General features: G+C 41.2%; 1 protein-coding gene across 2 annotated transcripts in view; it reads right to left on the reverse strand.

Annotated features, from left to right (window-relative positions):
- LOC116387973 (transmembrane protein 132C) overlaps positions 1-22,806 on the reverse strand; it is a 127,836-nt gene that overhangs the window by 38,238 nt on the left and 66,792 nt on the right. For both annotated transcript variants that reach the window (XM_031855475.1, XM_031855474.1), the window contains exon 4: positions 19,724-19,867. In XM_031855475.1, coding sequence (XP_031711335.1) covers positions 19,724-19,867 — 144 coding nt within the window. The remainder of the gene's footprint in view (positions 1-19,723; positions 19,868-22,806) is intronic.

Consider the following 22,806-nt stretch of genomic DNA (forward strand, 5'->3'; position numbering starts at 1 on the left):
TTATGCTATACTTAGCTGATTGACTGGGGTTTTTGCGCCATATGAGCGGTCATTGATCTTATCTCGGCACGAAAGTGACTGAAAACACTTCCAAAACGTGTTGAACAATTCCTTTAACGACATTCTCACTGTGCAGAGAAGATGTTTTGGTGAGATTTACTTACTGCTCTTCCTTGCTCTCTGAGTGCCCTGTATGTGGTGACACAGATGATTTGCTTTTGCAGCTGTTTTTAATTATTTGTAGTTCACTTACCCTCCAGCTGTGCTGAGTAGTTTCTGTATTTGGAGTCCGATGTCTCTCAAACAAATACAATTTGATTATAATTGGTTCGAAGACCTCACGGGAAAGCGGATGATATCTCCAATGAATGAAACATTTTGTCAGCTGGATCTCCATCCTCTGCTTACGACAGTGCAGTTATAAAGGTCACTGCACATTAACAGTGGAGACTACCTGTGACGACTGAAGTTCATCCGCGGTGTGTGTGTAATGAGGTCATTTAGCCTGATGTAGGCTAGTTGGGGGTCATTGGAATATAACGATTAATAAATTAGGATCTGGTGTAGCAGAAACCATATTTTATGTGTGTGCATCTCAAGGGAGTCCAGGCTCCTCTCTAATGAGTTTCACTATCTCAGGTCTAATATCTCTCCCCGATGATGCTAATGAGATCCTATTGAAACCGGCAGTACTCCCTTCTCTATCGCACCAATGAACAGCAGACCTGAGATGCAACTGAATGTGATAGTTTGGAGAAGGTTGTTACAGGCGAGTTATTCAGGGCCGTTGAAGACCCTCTGGGGCTTGGGAGGCTTGATGAAGCAGGAAGGAGTGGCAGAGAGAGAGACACAGACTGCAGAACAAAACTAAATGTGCAAAAAAAACTTCAAAATCGTGTGAATAATCATAACTTATTTATCGTGAAACGACTGCGACAAGGAAAATTCGTCCCCAAAGACAGCTCAGTGAGCTGCGTCACAGTTGTTAGTAATACATGTATGGCGCTCATGAATCACTTGCACTAACTTCCTAACCTTGTGCTGTCGGGGGTGGACTGGTGGCTCTCAATCCAGGGAAGCCTGTTTCATCTGTGTGGACTGGATGCGTTTATGGAGCGATAAACATTGACATATGACAGACTGATAATGAAAGAGATCATAAAATGCAACCATGACAAGAGGCAGATCAAACGTAAAATAACCAATTTATGTATGCTGGAGATTTCCCCCCGGATCTATCAAACCTGCGACGTCAGCACTGGCCCTGTCAGTACAGATTAGTTTACTTTCACAGTAGGCCTGCAAAAGGGCCTGAGTGCAAAAGGGTCGGGGGTGTGGAGGGTGAAAAAAAACTGAAAGAGAGATAGTGCCGTTCTTCTACTAAATTGCCTTTTTGGTCTGTCTCTTCTTCAATATTTTCTGAAATAACCGCCCTCTGTTTTTTTGTCTGTTGCTGCTGCACATTACCCCTTCAACTGCCTACTGGTCCATTTTCTTTCTTTCTTTGTGCCATATTTTCCCCTTATTCCTCTCAAACGGTGTGTGAAATGAGAGGTTTCGGGCACCCTGCGTGAAACAGATGCGGCCCCGTGCATCGACCAATCAGAAGGCAGTGTCGCCACTCTGCACCGTATCGAAGCACAAGCCAATCCTTAAAAAAGTGGACGACATAACACAGACATTTCCCAAAAAATTGGAGGTGTTAACATAGTGCAATCATCTTCTAAGAGTTGAATCCAAGTCAGACCAGAAAAGGCGATGTCATAGCAGCGCGTGAGCTCTTTAGTTTTACCCATATGACCAAAATCATCAGTTCAAATTGAATGCATCAAAACCTTCACCATCCAACACTTTTCACCAACCATCCTGTCTCATACATATTCAGTTCAAATGCAACTAAACATAAGCCCACATTATATATATTTTCCAACATAACAGAGTTTATATTGAAAATATTGAATAGTTAATACCGAACACACCTGCAAGACTTTCACCATCAAGAAATTACATTTCGGTAGTCCATCCCTCACTTTTGTCCAGACTGAAATGCCTGAACAACTATTTGATGGATTGCTTTGACATTTTGTACTGATAGGGTATTCTTGGTGCCAAGAGGATTAATCTTACTGACTCTGGTGACCCCTGACTCTTCCTCTATCACCACCAGCAGGTCAAATCTTGAAAAAAAAAATTCGTAGCAAAGTGTTTCAGTAGCCTAGACGTAACACACAGGTTCACAGGATACAAAATCTCCTATGTACGCCTTATCAGCGGTTATCAGCCTGGTAGAAATGGGTTAGAAGGGGCCTGCTACATCTACTAACGGGTTCAGTGGGCCGGTTCACATCCTTTCATATGGTTGATCGTGGGTACAAAAAGACGAGTGGACGTAACAATTATGACGGGAGCATACAGGAAGTCAGGTGAAGTAGTATAAAGAGCGACATGGTCTGTTCGGGGTGGCGGTCAAGAGTGATGAATGGGGACAAACAAACACAGGACTTGCTGTTCGTGTCTCATGTTAAACCGCACCTCAACGTTGATTTATTTGACTGTAAATTACGTTACTTGAGTACTTATTTTCACCCAGGTTGGCCCCTCTGAAGCATTCGAATGGTAGTGATGACCAGTGGTAACGCCCATTCAATCGGCTGATAACATTCGAAATGGGGGGACGTAACCAACCATCCTGTATGATGGTTTTAGATCTACAGTTGCCAAAAATAAGGACACATGTTGCCAGAGAATGTAATCCAGGTGGCAGTTAGGTTTTCTCTGAAACTAGGCCAAAGCAAATTCTGAACAGATTGAGATGGGGATGTTCACAAAATGTTCACAGATTCAGTGGTAAAAAGAAAAAAAAAAGCATCCCTCATATGGTGTCACTGATGTTCTGTTAAGGTATGCATACATTTGAAATAACACTGATTATAAATTGCAATCCGGGAATACCAAAGCTAGTTTGTATAAAAAAAAAATGCTTTTAACCTCTGAAAAGAGAAATAAATGCAGCCTAAAAAAACCCCTTTGAACATAAGTGTTTACTTTTACCTCTGAGTCAGCTACACTGAAGTGCGAGATTAAAGAATTTGCAGAGGTGAGGGGAAACTTGTTTTTCTTCCAGTCCCTCTGGATGTTTAATATCACAAATGAGTGGATTCCTTGACAATTAAGGCATTGAGAGCACACACAACGGCTGCTCGATCGCCACCCAGTACCACCATCACCTTTTAACTTGTGTGCTCTAAACTGCTCTAAACAGTTTTTAAGGGCCAGTTGGTGGTTACGAGCCATGCACGCTCCAGACAGTGATTACAATACAACACAATCCATCAGTGTATAAACAGCGTTTTTCTATCCCCCTATTGATTTCTGTGAGCTGTAGGAGTGTTAGTAAAAATCTCCAGAGAGCTATGGGGCTCATCCTCTTATCCTGGACAATAAGATCAACTCAGTGTGACTGGCTCATCTTCCCCCTTGGAGCTTTAACTCTCCACCAGAGATGACACTTATTCCTCTCCTTGTTACTCACATATCTGCACAAAGATGACAAAAGGATTAGATCAAGTTTCTCTTTTTCGTTATTTGCCTCTCAGTTGCTGGCTGCTACTGTTGAATCTCATGATGAGCACAATTTTAGGCTTTGTGTATTGCGGCCTGATCGCACTTGGAGTTTTTCTTTTATATTTCTGTCTATTCCTCTCTCTTTTTGCTTTTGGCTTTATTCACAGCATCTACACGGAGAAGGCCCAACAGAGCACTTAAATGACGATATGGTGTACAGCATTGGTCTGTCAACTAAGTGCTTGCCACAAGAAGAATGACGTGTTTTATACCTTCCTGTAAGAATCCCTCTTCTCTATTTTGATAGTCTGTAAATAAAACCTCTGACTCCTTTTGGAAAAAAATAACCAAATTAGAGGCTACACTGTTTACTTTTGTAGATGGTGGTGCCACTCTGCATTTACCCTTCATTACAAATTCAGGATTTTTCAGGTCTTTTTCAAACCTCAGGGGGTGTAATGGTGAAACAATGACTAATAGAGGAGCAGGTCAAATATTGTGTATCCAGGCTGACAAGCGGCAACAACCATGACTGATGCTTGAGCTAATGAGATGCAGATCCTCTTGTTGCCTCCAGCTGTGGGCCTCAAAGTGTGACAATGATAGTGTTCAAATTGTTGTGAAAATGATTTCTCCAAAGTGTGCATATTGTGCACAGACACCGTGTTCATGTTTTTCTACAGTCCATGGACACGTGTGTTCAACATACACAATCACAATAAAAGTTCCCCTACACTGGAGTGCACATAGGCAATATGACAACACAATGATGAGTGTTACTAAATCATTGCTAGTTACATGGTTATGTAATAAGCCCTCTAGCTATCATGTAAATAAAGTGGCGGGGTACTTACTAGGTTTTGTGGCACACAGTTACTGAAACATGGCTATTTAAATGTAAATAATTCACTTTGGGACTGGTTTTTACTTTAAGTGTAACCTTGCTTGGCAAAAATCTGAGAAGAGATTAAATGGAAAATTCTGTCCATGGCAAGATCTAACCCGGATGAATTAAGGTTAAAATGATCAGTAATGCATTTATTTTCAATGCCTGTTTTTTTTAAAATAATCAGCTATAGACAGTGAAATGAAACTCTTTGTTGTTCCTCCACGGCTTCTTTGGGACTTGCAGGTGCAAGTCCATGAAATAAGCGTCCATTTTTGTTAGCAGTCTGGAGCCTTGAAAAAATAATTTAATGTCAAAATAAAAAAAGGTGTTAGGTGTAAAGGTGTAATCTTGAGCCACAAGAGAGTCTTGGCTAAAAATTGCTTTTTGTATTTGAAAATTCAAAAGATTGTATTGAAATGTGTCTTTTTTTTAGGTTAGCCTGATTTTCTATGTTCACATTACAAAGTGTAGTATAGTTGTGTTCCCTCGCTGCAGTACTCAGAGGTTTTTTTAGCTGCCTCTTTGTCCAGCTTTTCTTTGCCTCTCCAGTTCTAATGAGGTCTCCACTTCTCTTTCATCAGAGTTAGGCTGATTCATATTGTTGTGTTGTGGGTTAGACTTTTATAGTCTCACACTTTGTTTCACTTGTTCCTGACAGTGTAAATCTATGACAGTAGCATTAACGTACCACAGTGGAAGGTTTGGCATTTTATGTTTCTTTTTACTGGCTGATTTAAATGTACCAGCATCTTGTTTATATTTACAGGGTTTTACAACATCTGGTGCAACGGTGCAGTCTTCACCAAGGTATGTTAATTTGAACCGAACCAGTTTCATAAGTGACACCGGCCTAATTTGTGTTTGCAAATCTCCCTCTCTGCTTCTATCTCACACACTCGAAGGTACAAATAAATATCAAAACAGGCAAGAAACCTGCAAGCATGTGCACACGCCAACACAAACCTAAATAAACAAACTGCTCCCTGGTTCAGTTTATTAGATTCATGTATCTGGACAGGGTTAATAAGAATGCTGGCCCTTCTGTGACCCCCTTGCTGACCTGAACCCTTACCTCTGCTCGCTTGCCTCATTACTCTGTCAAGTAAACAGAACCTTCTCCTCCTCCTCCTCTGGACGAGGGAATTGATGAGAAAGGGAGGGGCACGCAGTTTCTTATTTAGCTGTCCCCTACTTTTCTCTCCATTTGGTGTTAAACACAAAAGTTAGAGAGAAAACAACTCTCCAAGGTGATAGCCTGAGGATGTCTCGCCACTTCTCACCTACACACAGACAAATATACACAAATAATAGAATTCTGAGGTTAGAATAATTATTTTCCAAACAAACTGAATAAATCCGAGCCAAATTGCATTTAGCCCTTATGATAAAAAAGCCTATTTGGCCTATAAATATATCTATATTTTTTCCAATTTAGTGTGAGTTTTAGCATTAGCCTCACTCTATTAGAGCTCCAACAAACAATTAAACAATTTTATAGTCTATGAAATGTCTCCAAGAGCCCGGAGTGACGCCTTTGAATTGACTGATTTATCCGACCTTGATCCAATAAAAGTTTTTTAATTTACAATATGACAAAGAACAGTGACAAATGCTCACACTCGAGAATATTGATATTTTTGCAATTAGTGATTAAAGGATTATTAAAATGGTTGAAGATTCATTTTTTTTGATTGACCCACCAATTAATCGACTAATCTGTGCAGCTCTACACTCTGAGCAGCGTGTTTAAAATGTCTGTGAATGTCTGTGTGCTGGAAATCCTTTGACAAGCTCTTGCAGTATACCTCAAATATGAAATGCACCTCGAAGAGAGCTCTAAAGCATTGACAGGAGGCAGGGATTCAGCAGCTGATTTATTAGAAGATGAAGTGGATCAGAGGGTTTGAGCCGAGGGTCCCAAGGCCAATAGGCCCGCCTTATCAAACACCACCAGGCTCCATGGCCAATCTCCAACTGTGGGCAACTCGACCAGTGCTGGCCCTGGTTGCTGATAAAAGTCAGATAGAGGAACTACAAAGCTTTGTTAGGAGGCGAAGAGACTTTGATTTACTTTTGCTTAAAACAAATATGAATATGCTCGATTCCTAAATGTATACAAGAACACTTTACTCTCTTATCTGTATTTCTAGTTCACAATTTAACATGTGAGGAGAGTTTGGACTGCTAAGACAGAAACAATTGTGTCGGGGCTTCCCTGTCTGATATTGGACTCATTACCTCGGAACATGGAAAGACTGTTTTATAAATGTGGCCTCTGAACACCAGAGAAAAAAACACACAACAGACTGACATAATAGATAACCAGAGAAGTTAACCTCCGCTTGGTTTCCAGCAGACTTCATCCCTTGGATTAGCCAGAGAGCAGAGGCCTTATCATAGCCCCAGAGGGACCAATCAAGCATGTTTTACTTCATGCAGGTCAAGGATGTGCAGAATCCAAATTCATGCTGTAAATGGGGAAGGCTGGATGGAGGAGAAGGCAGTGTGTATCTCTGAGTATAAATCATTCTCTCCGAGATTAAATTAGTTATATTTCATTAGTGGCACCGCGTGCATTTTGATATCCATTAATGACGACAGGCTTGAGGGAACAAATACAACTTTGTGTTTTTATTTTGATCATGTTGGAGTCTAGACTAAGAGAGCTGTTTCTTTTTATGGAGCCTTTATGATTGCATAAAGAATTGAGACGGCCCAGCAACACATTGGACTCACATGCCGCTCATGCAAATTAAATTAGACACGATCAATGTCGCCGATCCATCTAGCGATCACTTGGAAGTCTTTTTTAATTTAAGAGACAGTGAGGAGGGAGCATTCCAGCGATGCATTAGTGGCCCTCCGGGTAAACACAGGGAAATAAGATGTCTGGATGATTGCTTAAAGGGATTACGAAACGCATTTAAATATTTTTCATACCAAATTGTATGCTACCACCTCTACCTGTTGTGATAACAAACAAATAAATTGAAGAAAACAGCAGTTCACAAACATACTAATTAGACCACCTGGGAGGGTGATTGCTTCATCTCCCCTCTCCATCATCTACAACATTGTACTTTCAAAAGACCATTCACACGTTCAAGGACACACTGGAAAAAACATGCACGCACGCACGCACACACACACACACACACACATACACACACTCTAAATATCTGCATTTTGTCTGCCAGAGCTTTTGAACTAGTGTTAATTAAACAGATTACAACACAGAGCTAATCAAAACTGCCACGCTCTTCAAGGCCCAAGCTAATGGTAGGCTATTCTTTAATTTCCCACTTAATCAAATACATATAAATAGGTGCATGTGTGCGCGCACACAGATTGCCCCAGCAGGCAGGTCATTAACATCTGTGCTTCTGTGCTGATGCATGGAGAGTTACTCCATTGAAATTAGATTGCACTGAAGGGACCTTTGATTTAACTCAGGTTTGAAATGCAGTCCCACTGGTCCTGCTCGGTCTGCTCGATCTGGCCATTTATTGTATGTGTTCATTCGCCATCTGAGTTAAGCTCGACGCAATCAGAAAGAACAGCACAAGGCCCTCTGACCTCACCCTGTGAACTGAAGAGGACGGAAGATCGAACTCCTTTCCTGTTCAATCTTCACTCATCATTGTTCTGTCAATTATTCCGGCCCCTAATGACTCTCCGCCGTGGAGTTAGGCTTCCCTTATAGACACATATTCACCCAAACAATGTACATTTCCATGGGCTCACGGTTCATGGGGTATAGTCAAATGTCAGCACTGAATGAACAACCCATTTCTTTATTCAAATCTACCCTCATGTACATAATCATGCCTAAACTGTAAATCTGCAGGCTCATTTTACATATTCACACATTAGTCGCGCAGCTAACATATGGAATACATTCACCATATCCAATGTAGGATGACACTATTGCTCATGATAAAAAAAAAAAAAATGCATATCTGAATGACTCATTTATACTATTTTCTAATGACAGGTTTTCCATAAGAGAAGCCACATAATAACTGTCTTGCATTTCATATGAAGGCTGGAGAAAGTGAGAACAACCATTCATTGTGATGGGGCGAAGACGTGATGAGAGCAGGGGAATATTGCACCCCATATAACGCCTCAAGCTATTATTACCATATCATGAGAACAATCAATCAAATTGGGTTAAAATGTACATGCTGTTTCAGAGCCACTCAGGTATGTATAATGGGATCATGAATACAGCACAGCTTCCATATGCAGCACAAAGTGGATTGTTCACACTCCTGGGGCCCCAGGTAACCTTATGTGTAATTGAATACAGAATGAGATGCAGGGACCAACACCCCTCCATGTATTTGTTCATCCATGTTCACATTCTGGTGGGTTGCAAACCCCATCTGGTTTGATAAAAAGATGTTTTTTGTGTCACTGTTTTCCATTCTAACTGGGTAATAGGGTTGAAAAAAGCCCTATATTAATAAGAATATGTTCTGACACTTGCATATATTGCAATATGGCAAATGTTGACAAACAAATGAGCTGTGTTTCACTCATGCGTATGCTTGTTTTTCTAGTGGCAGAAGTTGATGCAAATTCAGGAGTTGACAAGAAATGAAATCGAGAGGAGACGTATGCACTTACTGAGCGTTTATATGCATCGAAAGACTGCTGCTATGGTGCCCATCGATACTCTTATAACCTTTGTGAGTGTGAGTGTCTGTGTGTGTGTGTGTGTGTGTGTGTGTATGTACATTTGCATTTACGAGTGCGCCTTTTGGTTCAACTAAATATTACCAGATATGGTGAGATATTGGCTCAACTAAATGGTACCAGTGTGTATGTGTAAACAAGCAGGTGCAAGATGAGCAGCATTGTTCTGCTGCAGCGTTGTTTACCTGCTGCAATTCTTTGCATGAACGTGGAGGACTAAACAGTTGACCCGCTGTAGTGCCAATGACCGCCCCGGTCAAAGACAGAATATCTTCATTGAGAACTTTCAACAATATGTCTTACTACAGTCTAAGGACATTACACATGCTTAAAAAAAGTGTGGTGTATTAAAAAAAAGTAAGTAAAAGTGCTTTTTTTACATTTAGAATAATGTACTGTGCTGTTTTAGGGCACTAGGTTGTTTTCTGTTATTGCCTAAAGGGGCCGCTTTGGGTTTTTGGGTGAGCCAGTGGATGTGAGGAGCTGCTCAAGGGCAGACATGTTTTCATGTGACTCCTAATAAATCATCTATCGTAGTTTGCCTCCTTCCCTTTGGAGTTATTTTACCGGAGATTTATTTCCCCACAAAATTCTGTGATACACAACAGATTTGGGATTTGGGAACGAAGGATGGGATTTCCTCAGGGTGATGAGAGTTTTTAAGACGAGAGAAAGCACAGCGAAGATGGCGGCGGCATTCGGGCAAAGTGAAGACTTTTCCCTTTAAACGAAAAACGAAGAAACATTCAAAGCCTATTTGGAAAGGTTAGAACCGCTCCTCTTAACAAACTGGCTGTAATATGGCGATGAAAATTCAAAGGCAGTATTGTAGGCAGAAATAACCACACGCTGCTAATGGACTTTAGTGCACCATTGAAGATGTCGGACAAATTTAATTGCAAAAAGATACAAGTTAAACTCCAGAAACCAGAGGGAGGACGAGTCTTTAAATGAGTACAAGTTGAGGGAACTTTATATTATTGCAAGTTTGGGATATTCCTAGATAATGCATTCAGAGATAGATTTGAGCACAGGGTTAAAAGAGCAGAAATCCGCCAGCGAATGCTAAATGTAGCCCACAGTAAATGCGATGGGATTTGCACACCAAGTGAAAAAAAGTCCAGTCTAGTCAAGTCTTTTGAGGCAGAGGTTGAGGACACTTTGTGTAAGTAAGGGTAAATGAAAAAAGGCTAAAATTGTAAGTAGACACAGGAGTAGCAGTAGCAGTTTAAGAAGGTAAAGCAGATGTCTGTTGAGAGTGTACAGTAAACAGTTGCTTGCATAATTGTCCAGCATTCCTTTGAAGAGACTGGATCAAGAAGTTAGAACTGGATTGGTCTTCTGTAAACAGAGCAACATTTGAGAGTGTGGAGGAGTTATGTGAGAGATACCCCGAGGTGCACAGCCCAGTCTAGGGAAGGTGATGGGGATCAAATCCAAACTCCATGTAGTACCAGGGGCTATTCACAAGTTTTGCAAACCGCCTTAAGCACTTAGGGGGGGGCTGATGGTGTTATTTCGCCTGATAATTACAGTGAATTTTACAGTGAAAGTGAGGAGAATCTGTGGGGATATCTTTTAAAGCAGAAGCGTAGCATGCCTGCCACAGCACCTTGCCTACGGGCTACAGGTCCTTGGGAGAGAATACACCTTGATTTTGCAGAAGATAAAAAGCAAATGTTTTGTGGTTTTTATGGATGCATATGCTCGCTTATCTGCAGGTAATCATTTTGAAGACCACCACAGCCGGCAAAAACTATTGAGGTTTTGAGAAACCTATTTGCATCATGCAGATTGCACAAAGCGGTAGTGACAGACAATGGACCTCAATTTACTTCAGCGGAAAAGTGATCAAGAAAGTTATGAGGAACACATGAACGTCTGTATAAATGTTCACGGTAATCCAGCCATTCATAATCAATCATGTTGACTCATCGCAACAAGACCACAGCTAACTCGCATAACGATGAAAAAAGGATATATGCTGTACTGGAAGGAAAGTTTGCATGGATGCGTATCAGCAGCAATTTTACCGAACAAGAATCTTTATGGACTTTATTTATATGGGAATTGTGGCTTTTGTCTTTCCCTGGCACACTGCAGAGTATGCTAATCACTTCAGTCTAAAACAAGCTTGGGGTTTCCATTCCCGTCATTGATGCTCGCTTCCTCTGTTTCACAGAAAAAACCCTCAGAGGCTCATGTCACCTCCCTCAGCAGATGGCTGGGGCAAATGCAGAATGACAGGCCTTGATTTCACTGATGCTTAAAATATGAATTCACCAACTGTTGTAGAACAATTTGAATCTTTAACCTATTTTCACACCGGGGCTTGCGCACTGGGAAGACTTTCCTCATCAAAGGCTCGGCACAGCTCTTAAGACTTTTCATGCAACTTCCGTGCAAGATTTGTTTTTTAAAATCCTAACCCTACAATACAATAGTCCGTACAACTGCAATAAGTGGAAACATGATGAAACACACACTGTAAAGCATACATTGTTGGCCGGAATATAATGCCATTTATTCTGGTGTTGTCACTCAGAGGTAAGACTACGGTGTTGTTTTTAGATAGCACCACGAAGAGCTTTGGTTTACAGGCTTGCATCATTGAAGGTGTTGTAAGGCTGTCTTGTCAGTCTTTTAAAGTAAGGCTTACTCCCACTCTCTCACAGTGGGAGACCTCTCTGGCAACAGCAGACAAATGGAATGCGGTGGCATGTTCCATGATCACGTAGACTCTGATGGGTGAAAAGATGCTGGAGGATTGTATTTGTTCACTTGTTTGTTTGTTTGTGTGTGTCATAGAGTACGTGTGTACGCACACAGAAGGGACTCAGTTAATATTTACATGAGTAATAACACATTTGAGTATTAGAATCTTCACAGCATTATGGACTCAGTCAACCCTCTCCCCTTTTCTGTAGAAGTAACAAAAGCAATAGTAGGTTGTACTTAAGAACATTTTGGTCCATTTACAGCTCAGTACAAGTCTGAGTTGAATGCCGTTTTATTAACAGAAACGCTAGCACAAGGAGACAACACAATACACTAAATGTGTCTTCTTCTGCCTTCACAAGACCGCTGCAATACATTCGTCCCTTAAATAAAATCGAATCATTTGAATGAACCATGACATACTGTGAGTGACCACATTTAAGGTGCTGAGGAAAATGTTGTCTTATTTCCGAACAGTCAATGCAATTGTTCTTTCATTGATTTGTATTCTATTTTAATGTGAATCTCCATCACAAAATGTTAAACTCTCAACAATGCCAAATGCTTACAGTATGATTATCCAGCAAATTCAGCATGCGAGGAAGGAGGATAAATGTGAGTCATTGCCTTACGTTTTTACAATCTGGTCCCTATATCTAATAAATGACTAAATTGATGTGAAAATCACTAGGAAGAAGCATGGGTAAGTGTCCCTCACACTCACAAAGGTCATTGATTGAAGTATAATTTTTTGGATGCTTGACGGAAATTTAATCAGTTATAATTGTGATAATTGATCAGGATTCTTTTTTTTGCCCCCAGCAAATATGCCAAAAACATCCAAGCTTCTCCAATGTGAGCATCTGCTGCTTGTCTTTGTCATATACCACAGTAAACGTAATGCCTTTGAGTATTGGTGGGATTTTGTGACATGTTATAGACAAAACGCTTAAACGATTGAGAAAATAATTAGCGTATTAATTAGATGCTTCTAAATACAAAATAAGTTTTAAAAGCCATCCCTGACCAAGCCTGTGAGAGAACAGAGAACACTTGTCTCTCTTCATTTTTTTATTTTTCTACTCAGCAGTGTCACTGCTCCCTTTTCCAGATGCTGAATATTGCACGAGCATTGCAGCTCTAACCATGATAGTCCCGTCGTGTTTAAACAGAGCCAAAGCACAAACGATGTTAGGTTCCGTGTCTGAAAAAGGGCTGACGTTTGTCAAACGCTTGACTGCTGTTGAAGTCGGCCCCGTCTCTGTGCACGTGTTAATTTGAGGGACTGGCTAGATTGAGAAATGTCGGCCATTAGAGTCGGTTTATTTTGATTAGTTGTTAGATGCCACGCCTCACCTCCTGCAATTACAAATCGAACTCCCTTTGCTGCTTGAACAAGCCACTGATTGCCACGCTGATTACTGGGCCACATAACTGCCATTGTGGTTCTAAAACCTTCATTTGTGTCTTTTTCTCAACTCTTCCCCTCAATCAAACAGGAACTCCAAATTGTGTTAGCTTTTATTAAAAAGAAACAAAGGAGCCAGAGGCAGCTTGTGTACCTGACATGCATGGCTGATGACTCTTTTTAAATATGCTATGTGATAGGGCTGTAACGGTTTGTGCAGTCATACCGCACTGTGTGTGTGTGGGGGGGGCATGGTCTAGTGCTTGCTGCCGCATGCATATTTTTCCTTGTAATGTGGAACCAAAGTTTACAAGTGCAACTTTCGCCCGCAGAATTTTAGCTGTACGCCGTTAGCAACATATGCTGAGGTTAGCACAACAAGTGGATTGGCAGGCGAGTCAGTCACACTATGGCGAACGTGAAATGCCAGAGCTGGAATCCCCTTCTGCGGGTTCCTGGTCAGCTACAACAGCATCGGTGAAAGATTTGTGTCAAGGCACAGGGTTAAGACAAGGATTGTCGGCTCCACCGTTGTCGGGTTTGTGGATACGCACATTTTGATGGCATCACCCAGATGTGCCAATCACCGGGATAAATGTTTGGGTGTTGTGCATAAGTTAAATTTTTTTTATATTCCATGTATTTGGTTATTTTCAGTGTTATAACTTATTGTGACCTGTGGCCTTTTGGTGTTTTTTCACTGTTCATAAAGTGTAATACAGAATTATTTGGTGTCTTCTTTTAATTTTGAAAATAGTTCACAAACATTGCCAGTGGGCAAAATGCTACCTCAGTCCCCAACAAGAGGATTCTCTTGTTGTGTCTTTAACACTTACTGTCCTGTTCAAAACAAATACTGCTCATTAAAGAGACGAGAGTAGATCATATATTTCTGGGTTATTGTAGGAGCGGTGGTAAAGATGCATCAAAGGAAATACATTCATGATCAAAGACAAAACCAGTCTTATTTAGGGATTAAGAGACATGTCCAGAGATCCAGAGAAAATAAAACATGTCAAGGGTGTGCCCACGGTTTATTTGTGTGGCAAGAGACATGCAATTATAAATAGTTTAAAAGATCAAATAATGTTTGAAACATTGGTGGCACATGAGTTAGGATTGTCTGTGAGCGTTAAAGTCACTAGCTGTAATGGCCCTATCAAATGTAAGCACAAGAGAGGACTGTAAGAGAATTCATAGAGGAATGCCATAATTCGTTTATCACCAAAAGCGGGTTATCACTCAGAATTTAAAAAGTTAAGACTTCAAAACTGTTCAAACCTGAATGAAATAAATGTGAGATGATTCTTAAAACCAGTTTTAATAACCAATCCACGGACTGTTAACATTGATGCGTTCAGAAAATCGTAACGGCGTTGGCAGAGCTCCACTAGAGGGGAGCACTCCACAGGTTTAAGCTAGATCTTAGGTTAAGGGATGTAATTTGATCATTAAGGATTAAAGATTTATTAGACATGGAGTGAGAGTTTAAAAGAGCAAAGACACCTGGAGTAAGGGGCTTAGCTGAACTGGAAATATTACAGCAGACTATAATGAAATTACCGTAGCAGTTGAAGACACAGAATGCTGGTACTGGTATCAATTCTAGATGCGATCCTAACAGGAATACTGTACGAGTCCAGGGAGGTACAGTCAGGTCAGGGGTCAGGAGGTGAAAATGAAAAGAAACGTATCCTAATGCTTTTGTTTTCTCCCCCCTGCTGTACCCAACTCGCATTGAACCGAGACTTTTGTGTACTGTTACATCCCTACACAGCGTGACTATCCCGTAGAGCAGTGGTTCTCAAACTTTTTCTGTCCCGCCCCACTTTGGAGGAAGTAAAATGTTCATGCCCCACCGCCCCAACAAAATTGGAACAAAATGGTCTATGTTGAATTTTTATTGAAATAACATTTTGTGACTCCTCCGTCTGTGCTTTTTCAAATAATAGAATAAAGAAACTTGCAATCACTTTTAAGTAAACCAGATTGCTCCATCAGACAAAAACAAATAAAATGTGCAATCACTTTGTTAGAACAATGCACATAAAGTTATATCTGTGCAAAAAATAACTACAATTTGGCAAAAAATAGCTTATTGCAATTGGCTGCAATTAACCTGTTTTGCACAAAACATCTTTTCAAGATAACAATAAAGTGCAACCTGTGAAAAACTAAACAAAACAAGTTCAAATATTTGGCTATAAAGAGTTTTACACTGCATTTTGCTTGCGGTGTTCATCAAGTTTTCTCTGAAAGAACTCCAGTGGCTTATTGACGTGAGTGGGGTGTAATGTCTCCAAGTGTCTTTTTAATTTGTTGGGTTTCATACTATCCGCAGCTAGAGTTTTCAGACATAAAACACAGACTGGTCTCTCCTCATCTCCTACCGCATTCACTGTGAAACCCAGAGCAAGATAGGCGTCATCATATTTTCTTCTTGGCTGCTTGCTGTTCATCTCGGATGCATCGCTTCCGGTTGCTTTTCTGTTCCCGCCTGCCAAATGTCTCATATGCCTTCGCACATGCGCAAGCATAACCTGTTAACGGCGTAACGTAAACATTTACACGAAAGTACAGGCATTTCGCCATGTATTTATTAATTAATTTAAAAAAAATAAAAATAAAAAAATAAATAAATTCTGCATTTCCCCCTGCGCCCCACCTGTAATACCACCGCGCCCCAGTAGAGGGGCGCGCCCCACAGTTTGAGAACCACTGCCGTAGAGAATGGACCCACCCACTTCACTCACATCAACATGTGCAGACACAAAGGCAATGCGTACATGAATCCCGAGTGTGTGTGCATTCCCATGCTTAATTATGCCAACAGCTGAAGAGGATTTTGAGTTCAATAGTACTTGAATTAGCTTGACGTTAGGGAGAAGCAGTCTCATTCCATGGTCACTGTGAGGACACGGAGAACTGTCTGGTGAAGGACAACTCGTAGCATTTAAGTGTTCTACTACGTCTTCATAACAGAGCGGGCAGTGTTGTCCGATGACCATTGGGCCACTTTGAGATTGCATCAGTCAGCTTTATTACAGCCTGGAGACCTGCACAGTCAGTGTATGTAGCGGCCCATGTGTGGCTAAATCTGCTCTGCTTGAGTAAAGAGGTACAGAAACCACATCGGGGTCCTGCGTTGAGTTTATTGTTCACAAGCTGTTGAGAGGGGCTCTGACGAGTCATGACAGCTTCGTGCACGAGACATGCTGCCTTCATTTGGATACACTTGAGTCATTTTGTATATCTGCTTGAAAGAAGTGTACTCTCCATAATGCCTCTCCCCTACCAACAATCACTTTATAGAAGTTTTTCCCCAGCCATATTGGGTACATGCATTCTGTCAGACTGCATTTTATGTATACCCTCTCTATCATGCACAGTCTAGCAAACAAGTATTGTATTTTGTATACAGAGAAGAATAATACTGTATGGGCATCTGTGTTGCTGAGACATTTTCAGCAAAGTTTGGATGAGGTCTGGCTATAGGATTTCCTTATCTCACTCTGCAACCTTTGCTGTCTTCATACAGGTGCTTCATACAGCAGCCTGTGACACAGATCATCATAAAAGAAAAAAATATAGAACTGCAGGATTGGTTTCTAAAGTGCATTTTTTGCCAGACTGACGCTAAAGAAATCCAAAAACATTTCGAGACCTTAAGACGTGTTGTTTTTACTCTTATATAGACAATTAATATCAGCTTGACAATGCAACCCAAACACCTAAGGGTCTACAATAATCCATTCCCACTCAGGCTTTCACACATACTGTAGCTATATCAATTCGTCATAATATTGAGTGTGGTCTCTGTAGTTTGCATAAAGAGCTGCAGCTGCAGAGGGAGAGAAAAGGGTTCACACAATGAACACACACATGCATAAACACAACCATGTATATAATTGTGTTTACGTTGTTCATGTTAGTCTAATTGAAGCATTCAGAGACTCTATCACATCAAACAGTAATCTGCTGGTCTGTCTGCCTCAGTTTGAAGTCTTTAGGATAAAGCAAAACCGAAAATGAATGTGAATAAAAAAAGGATACCACAGGCTGCAGCAGTATGCACTTGGTAATAGCTTTTAGTGTCCAGCATGTGTCGTACTATAGGAGGAATGATCAAATGAAATTTGTTATCATTTCACATTCTCTGTGTCCCCCTATACCTGATTTTCCTACTAACACTCCTGACATTTATTGTGTCACACCTCAACTCTCAGCTGCCTCTGCAGAGCACAGACAATCAGTACAGCGAACATGTGGCTGTTAAAGTACCTGGACTGGTGTTCTGAAGAATGCAGACACATCGTGCACACCTCCCCAAAGTGGTCATTACATTACATTATAACAGCAAGATATGTTGTCTGGAAGTCCACAGTTGCCTGTTACATGTCACCTCTTTGATTTGACTGCTGGGAGTTTAGTCATCAAGCCTGTTGGAGCCTCTCACACGGCGCTCACACTATTGGCTGTAATGCCGCACTTTCTACCACGAGCCAGGGGAGACCCATTCTGGTCCGGGTGTTTATCTTGCAGCTTCTGGCAGTGATGCCGTTTTAATGGTCGGCAAAGCGAGCTTCAATTGACATTAGGGGAAATTTAATGTTCAAGGGCACTTGTCTTTTTAAACTCCTTGGCTTTCATCTCCACATATTTCCATTACCCCATTCATATTCTGGCTAATGAAGATCTTTTTGCACTTAACCTGACCGATGGGAATTCTCCTACCCACAGGACAGCAGTAGAATGAACCCGTTACTGGGGAGGTGGAGGAAGTATGTGAAAAAGGAAATCCGTGCAGATTCCGGGGAGCCAAAAGATTAGATTCATTTAGGAAATCACTTTTAAGGCTTTCAGACGTAATTTAACAAATCTTGCTTCGCTGTAGCCTCCAAGCCAGCCTGAATCTCACAAGATGTATTTCTTTTTCTATTGCAGTCTGGAAAAGATCTACAGAGAATCGACAGAGCCATCCAAGTGTAAGCTTGACCAATCAGAGAGCTATAGATGATAGGTGACTGGGCACCTCAACTCCTAATCCTTGTTTTGGGCTAATAAACGAAGCAATGCCTATTTCTCTTCTAAAAGTAATGTATAAAAAAAACAATGTCAGTGGACCAATGTACGAGTCCAGACTGTTTTGAACGTTTTGAAAGTGTTTGTCCAGTGGAAAAGACCACAAAAAGCAAAGAATCATTTTCTGAGCTTCAAAAGGATTCTCAGGAGATAAAACTCAAACTGCAAAGAGCGCTCTTTCATTGTTTCGTACATTGTGAGCATGTTTTTAATATTTTAGTAAAATGGAAGAGAGCGTGACTATTGCTCTCTCTGTAACCATTTAACCTCCTTAAAGAGATTTTCTAAATCAAGGTTCAGTGTTTTGATATTCTTCACATTTTGAAAGACTATAGAGCGATGCTTTCATCCGCTGATGTGCTACAGTTATTCCATTTCGTGTAAGCTAAAGAAACCTAAAACAGGGTCACAGCGGGTGTGTCCTTATCATTTCGATGCTTCAAGGTAGTCTTTTGTCGAGCACAGAATTGCAGGACATAATACCAGCTTCAACATGTATGACCTTGATTTGAGCAGTACTGTATAATTCAATGTCTCTGCACCTCAGCGGGTCTGTGTGAGAGATGCATCTAAATGATAGATGACTTGTCATTTATCACTGTCGTCACCTTGGCACTTAGAAGGAAATAACAGCCCAGCCAGGGTGGGTCACTTCCTGTGTGCAGCTGCTTTGTCTCTGCCTAAAACCGTTTAGCTGTCGAGTTGAATGTCAAATACTGTACAATGGCGCGCACACACTTGCACACTCAAAAACATAGTTATTAATCATCAACACGCATCAGCACACATGCATACTTCAGCTCATACTGTCATGATCAGAAAGTTGTGATCAACTGAAAGCTGGAAACTGTCAAATTTTACACAAACTGGTAAGTCAAGTGAATTTCTCAAACTTGTAAAACATTATGAATTGCTTCCTTCCTTTGATACTAGAGTCATACTTAAAGGATTGTGCAAGTAGTTTGGTATATTTAGCCCATAAACTAGATATTAGGCTACACACTGCCTGTTTGGTCTGTCCCCTCTGGGCTACAGAAACATCGCGGTGGAACATGGCCGATTCCGTGAAGAAGACCCGCTCCCTGTGTAGATATGGGCAGCTCTTCTAAGTTATCAAACAATACATTTTAGTGTCTACACTTGGGAGTCGCTGGGGACCTTTGTGCCTGGCAGTGCCAAGGATTGAATGCTTCAAATGCTGAGTCATCTCTTTCATCCTCCCTCTTTGCAATCACTCTCTACCGACACCTGTCAGAGAAATGAACAAGTGCGCTGCTGCTTTCTGGTTGTTCATCAGGGTGTCCACGTCATATTTCATTCACACATTGATTAGTTCCGTAGAAGGAGGGAGTCGGACGTACCTTTGACTGAAACTGTTCTCCTTCCTCCGACAGTGGAGGGTCACAACCCTGTGACCTTCGCTTCTGACATCCTGACTCACCGTCCACACAACAGGGTTACTGGCTCTAGCTCCCAGAAACGCCACCCCGTCCTTCAGCTTGACCCTGAAACACACAGGTTAAAAGAAAAACATGACATTAGAACTGTCCAGTCCATTACTGGAACTGTCACCAGAACGGCTCACAAATGAAGTGTCACAGCTTCAGAAACTCACCCTCTTTTATTCTCTTTCTCTTCCCTGACACAAACAAACATGTTCGAAAGACAGAAATTAAATGAGGTTGGCTTTCATTTTCTCAAGGTGTCAAAACAAACTCCAAACAATCGTTTTCTCTCTATCACACACGTAAGAAGGACATTAAATCATCTACTGAAAAAAAAATGTTTGGGACGACAGTAACAAAAATATGCTTTGCTGATATAAAAAAACAGTTTATTTATTTTTTAAGTATTTTGGTGGTTGCTAGATGATGAAAACACAATAATTACACGTCCAACAAAATTGTGTGGACAAAGGAACTCCATTATCCATTTTGGATAATCATCAGTGAAAAACAACTCAAATGCTTTCAAACTTTACGTTTTATTTCGGGTGAATATTGCTTTGGGGAAGTGAATCTGGCAGGTACAAGTCAAGCAAATCATTTCATTAGCACTGATGGAACCTGAAATAATCCAGAGTCAGGGTTAGCGAGTTCAAATGAACCCCTGTGAAGATGTGTTGAACCACCATGAGAGTACATATGCAGGACTCTTCAGAACATCACACACACACACACACACACATACACCTGGGGCGTTTGCCAGACCTCAGATCCCTGCAGCCTTCATGCCACCTCTGCCCCACCCTATTGTCCCTCTATCACTTCCATTACCCCTGGTCACAGTCTGTGGGGGAGGCTATACAGGTGGCGAAGAACCATGACCTCCTCCTCTTCCAGTGTACTGCCACGCTGTTGCTCTCTTCCTCCTCTGTCACATGCAATTACCATGAAGAACGTGAGCAGCTTTCAGTGCCTTCTTTTCCAACATTACAAATTGCTCCTGTTCGAACCGCTGCCACAAATGCCGCAGAATACGTGTTTTATGCGGGGAAAATGATGGCAGGAAAAGCCGGATCTGAAGTACAACACCAAAGACACAAAGAAAGGTGAGGAGAAAGAAGCATTTCTATTCAGTGAAACATGAACGCAGGGTAATTTTTCCCCGGCATCAATCTAATTGGAGACTGTCCTCGTTCAGGAACTGCGAAAAACTTGTAAAAGATGAAGAGAAAAAAACTGAGCGTTAACGGTGGGATAATGACATGACAAACCATGCAGCAGTCCTTAGAAGAGCGCAGCCATTACATCTTCAGTGTTCAACCGATCTTCTTTGATCCTATCCAGGCCGCCGAGGCGGTGATAACTGGCCTCGTGTTGGTCGCAGGCTTCTGACGAGCAAAGATAAAGGCCGCCGGTGTGGAACACACAGACAATAACTAGGAGGAGACGAGTGATTGTCGTCTGCCCTCCTGTCTTCCAGTGGTTGCGGCAGCCACAGTAATTACTACAAACTGACAAGCAGATTCAGCACTGACGGTGGACTAACGGGACAGGCAATAATCAACTAATATGAACTGGAGTCTTACGTTGTTGTGTTGATGAAATATAGAAGCCCAATTAGAGCGGGGACATGCTTTAGGTCCCAGGATGATGTCGAGCAGCACCTTCTTCCTCTCCTTTTCTTTTTCTGCTAACGTATGACAGATGCCATTAACTTATTGTGCTTGCATCAGTGCTCAATTTTGATTTTGAACTGATGGTTTCAGTAATTTTTTTAAAAATAGTCAGTACTAATTAACACATGCATAAACGTGCTTGTTTAGTCTTTTTATAAAAAATATATAGGTCTTCTATTGTGTTTAGTAACTGTATTTGGCATTTCATAGAGTCAAAAAACTGGTTGATGAGTACTGATAAAGAACGACTCACTCCTGAGCTACAGTGTAAGTACGCTGTCCATGGTCCTGATACTCTGTGTTCTTAATGACTAACCCTTTCTTTCTTTCTCTCTTTCCTCATACTCACTCTAGTTCTCTCACACGCATGACAGACAAACCCAAGCATGAACTATAGCCAACAAGTAAGCATCCTGAATTACCAAATGGCATGTTGTAAATGAGATTGCTTTGGCTAATATGATTTCTGTTGAGAGAGGAGGAGGAGGAGGGAGGGAGGGGCAATAAAGGAAAGCGATTCGAAAGGAGGCCCCTTTCACATGCATCAGCACATGAAGCTGCCTCATTAATTCCATGAAAACCTGCATCAGTGGGATGAGTATTTACAGATGAGATGAGGTTGTCAGAAAAGTTTTCAGCTCTCTCCTGATTGATGCTCAGAAATGACACCCCCCTGGATGGCATGTCACCACACCTCGCATTCTGGCATGCCTCTCGTATGCTGCATGAACTACTAATGTACATTAATGTTACTATGCACAGCGGGGAATTAAATGGAATACAAACAATTCTGAATATGACATTTAGACACCATGTTTTACAGATGATAAGCAATCAATGTATCACGATAACAATAGAAAAAGTAGCAATGCATTACCAATCAAATGAAACCCAATTTCTACAAAATTTAAGTTTGACACGTCAAATATAGGCAACTGCAGATGAATGACCTGAGCAGTGGCTGAAAAATACATCTAGAATTCCTCCATTGACAGTGGTGGAAGAAGTATGCATGTTTGTTACTGAAATAAAAGTAACAATAGCACACGATTAAACTACTGCATCACAAGTAAAAGTCCTGTATTCAAAATGTTACATAAGCAATGGTTCAGAACAGCATAATGTACATAAAATGTGGGCCACTTGGTTGCAGCAGAAACGAGCTGCGAACGCAACATCGACATATTAAATAGTCTCTACTGCATTGATGTGCAGGCAGTAATTTGATGTTAGACCTGTTAGGGTCGAGCAATATGTCCAACTGGCCACCATCACCTCAACAACCGGCGATTGGCGATATGTTCACGCAGTTGTGTGTGTGTG

The sequence above is a fragment of the Anarrhichthys ocellatus genome, unplaced genomic scaffold (assembly GCF_004355925.1).
Source record: "Anarrhichthys ocellatus isolate YVR2014 unplaced genomic scaffold, GSC_Weel_1.0 scaffold16, whole genome shotgun sequence".
Classification (NCBI taxonomy): domain Eukaryota; kingdom Metazoa; phylum Chordata; class Actinopteri; order Perciformes; family Anarhichadidae; genus Anarrhichthys; species Anarrhichthys ocellatus.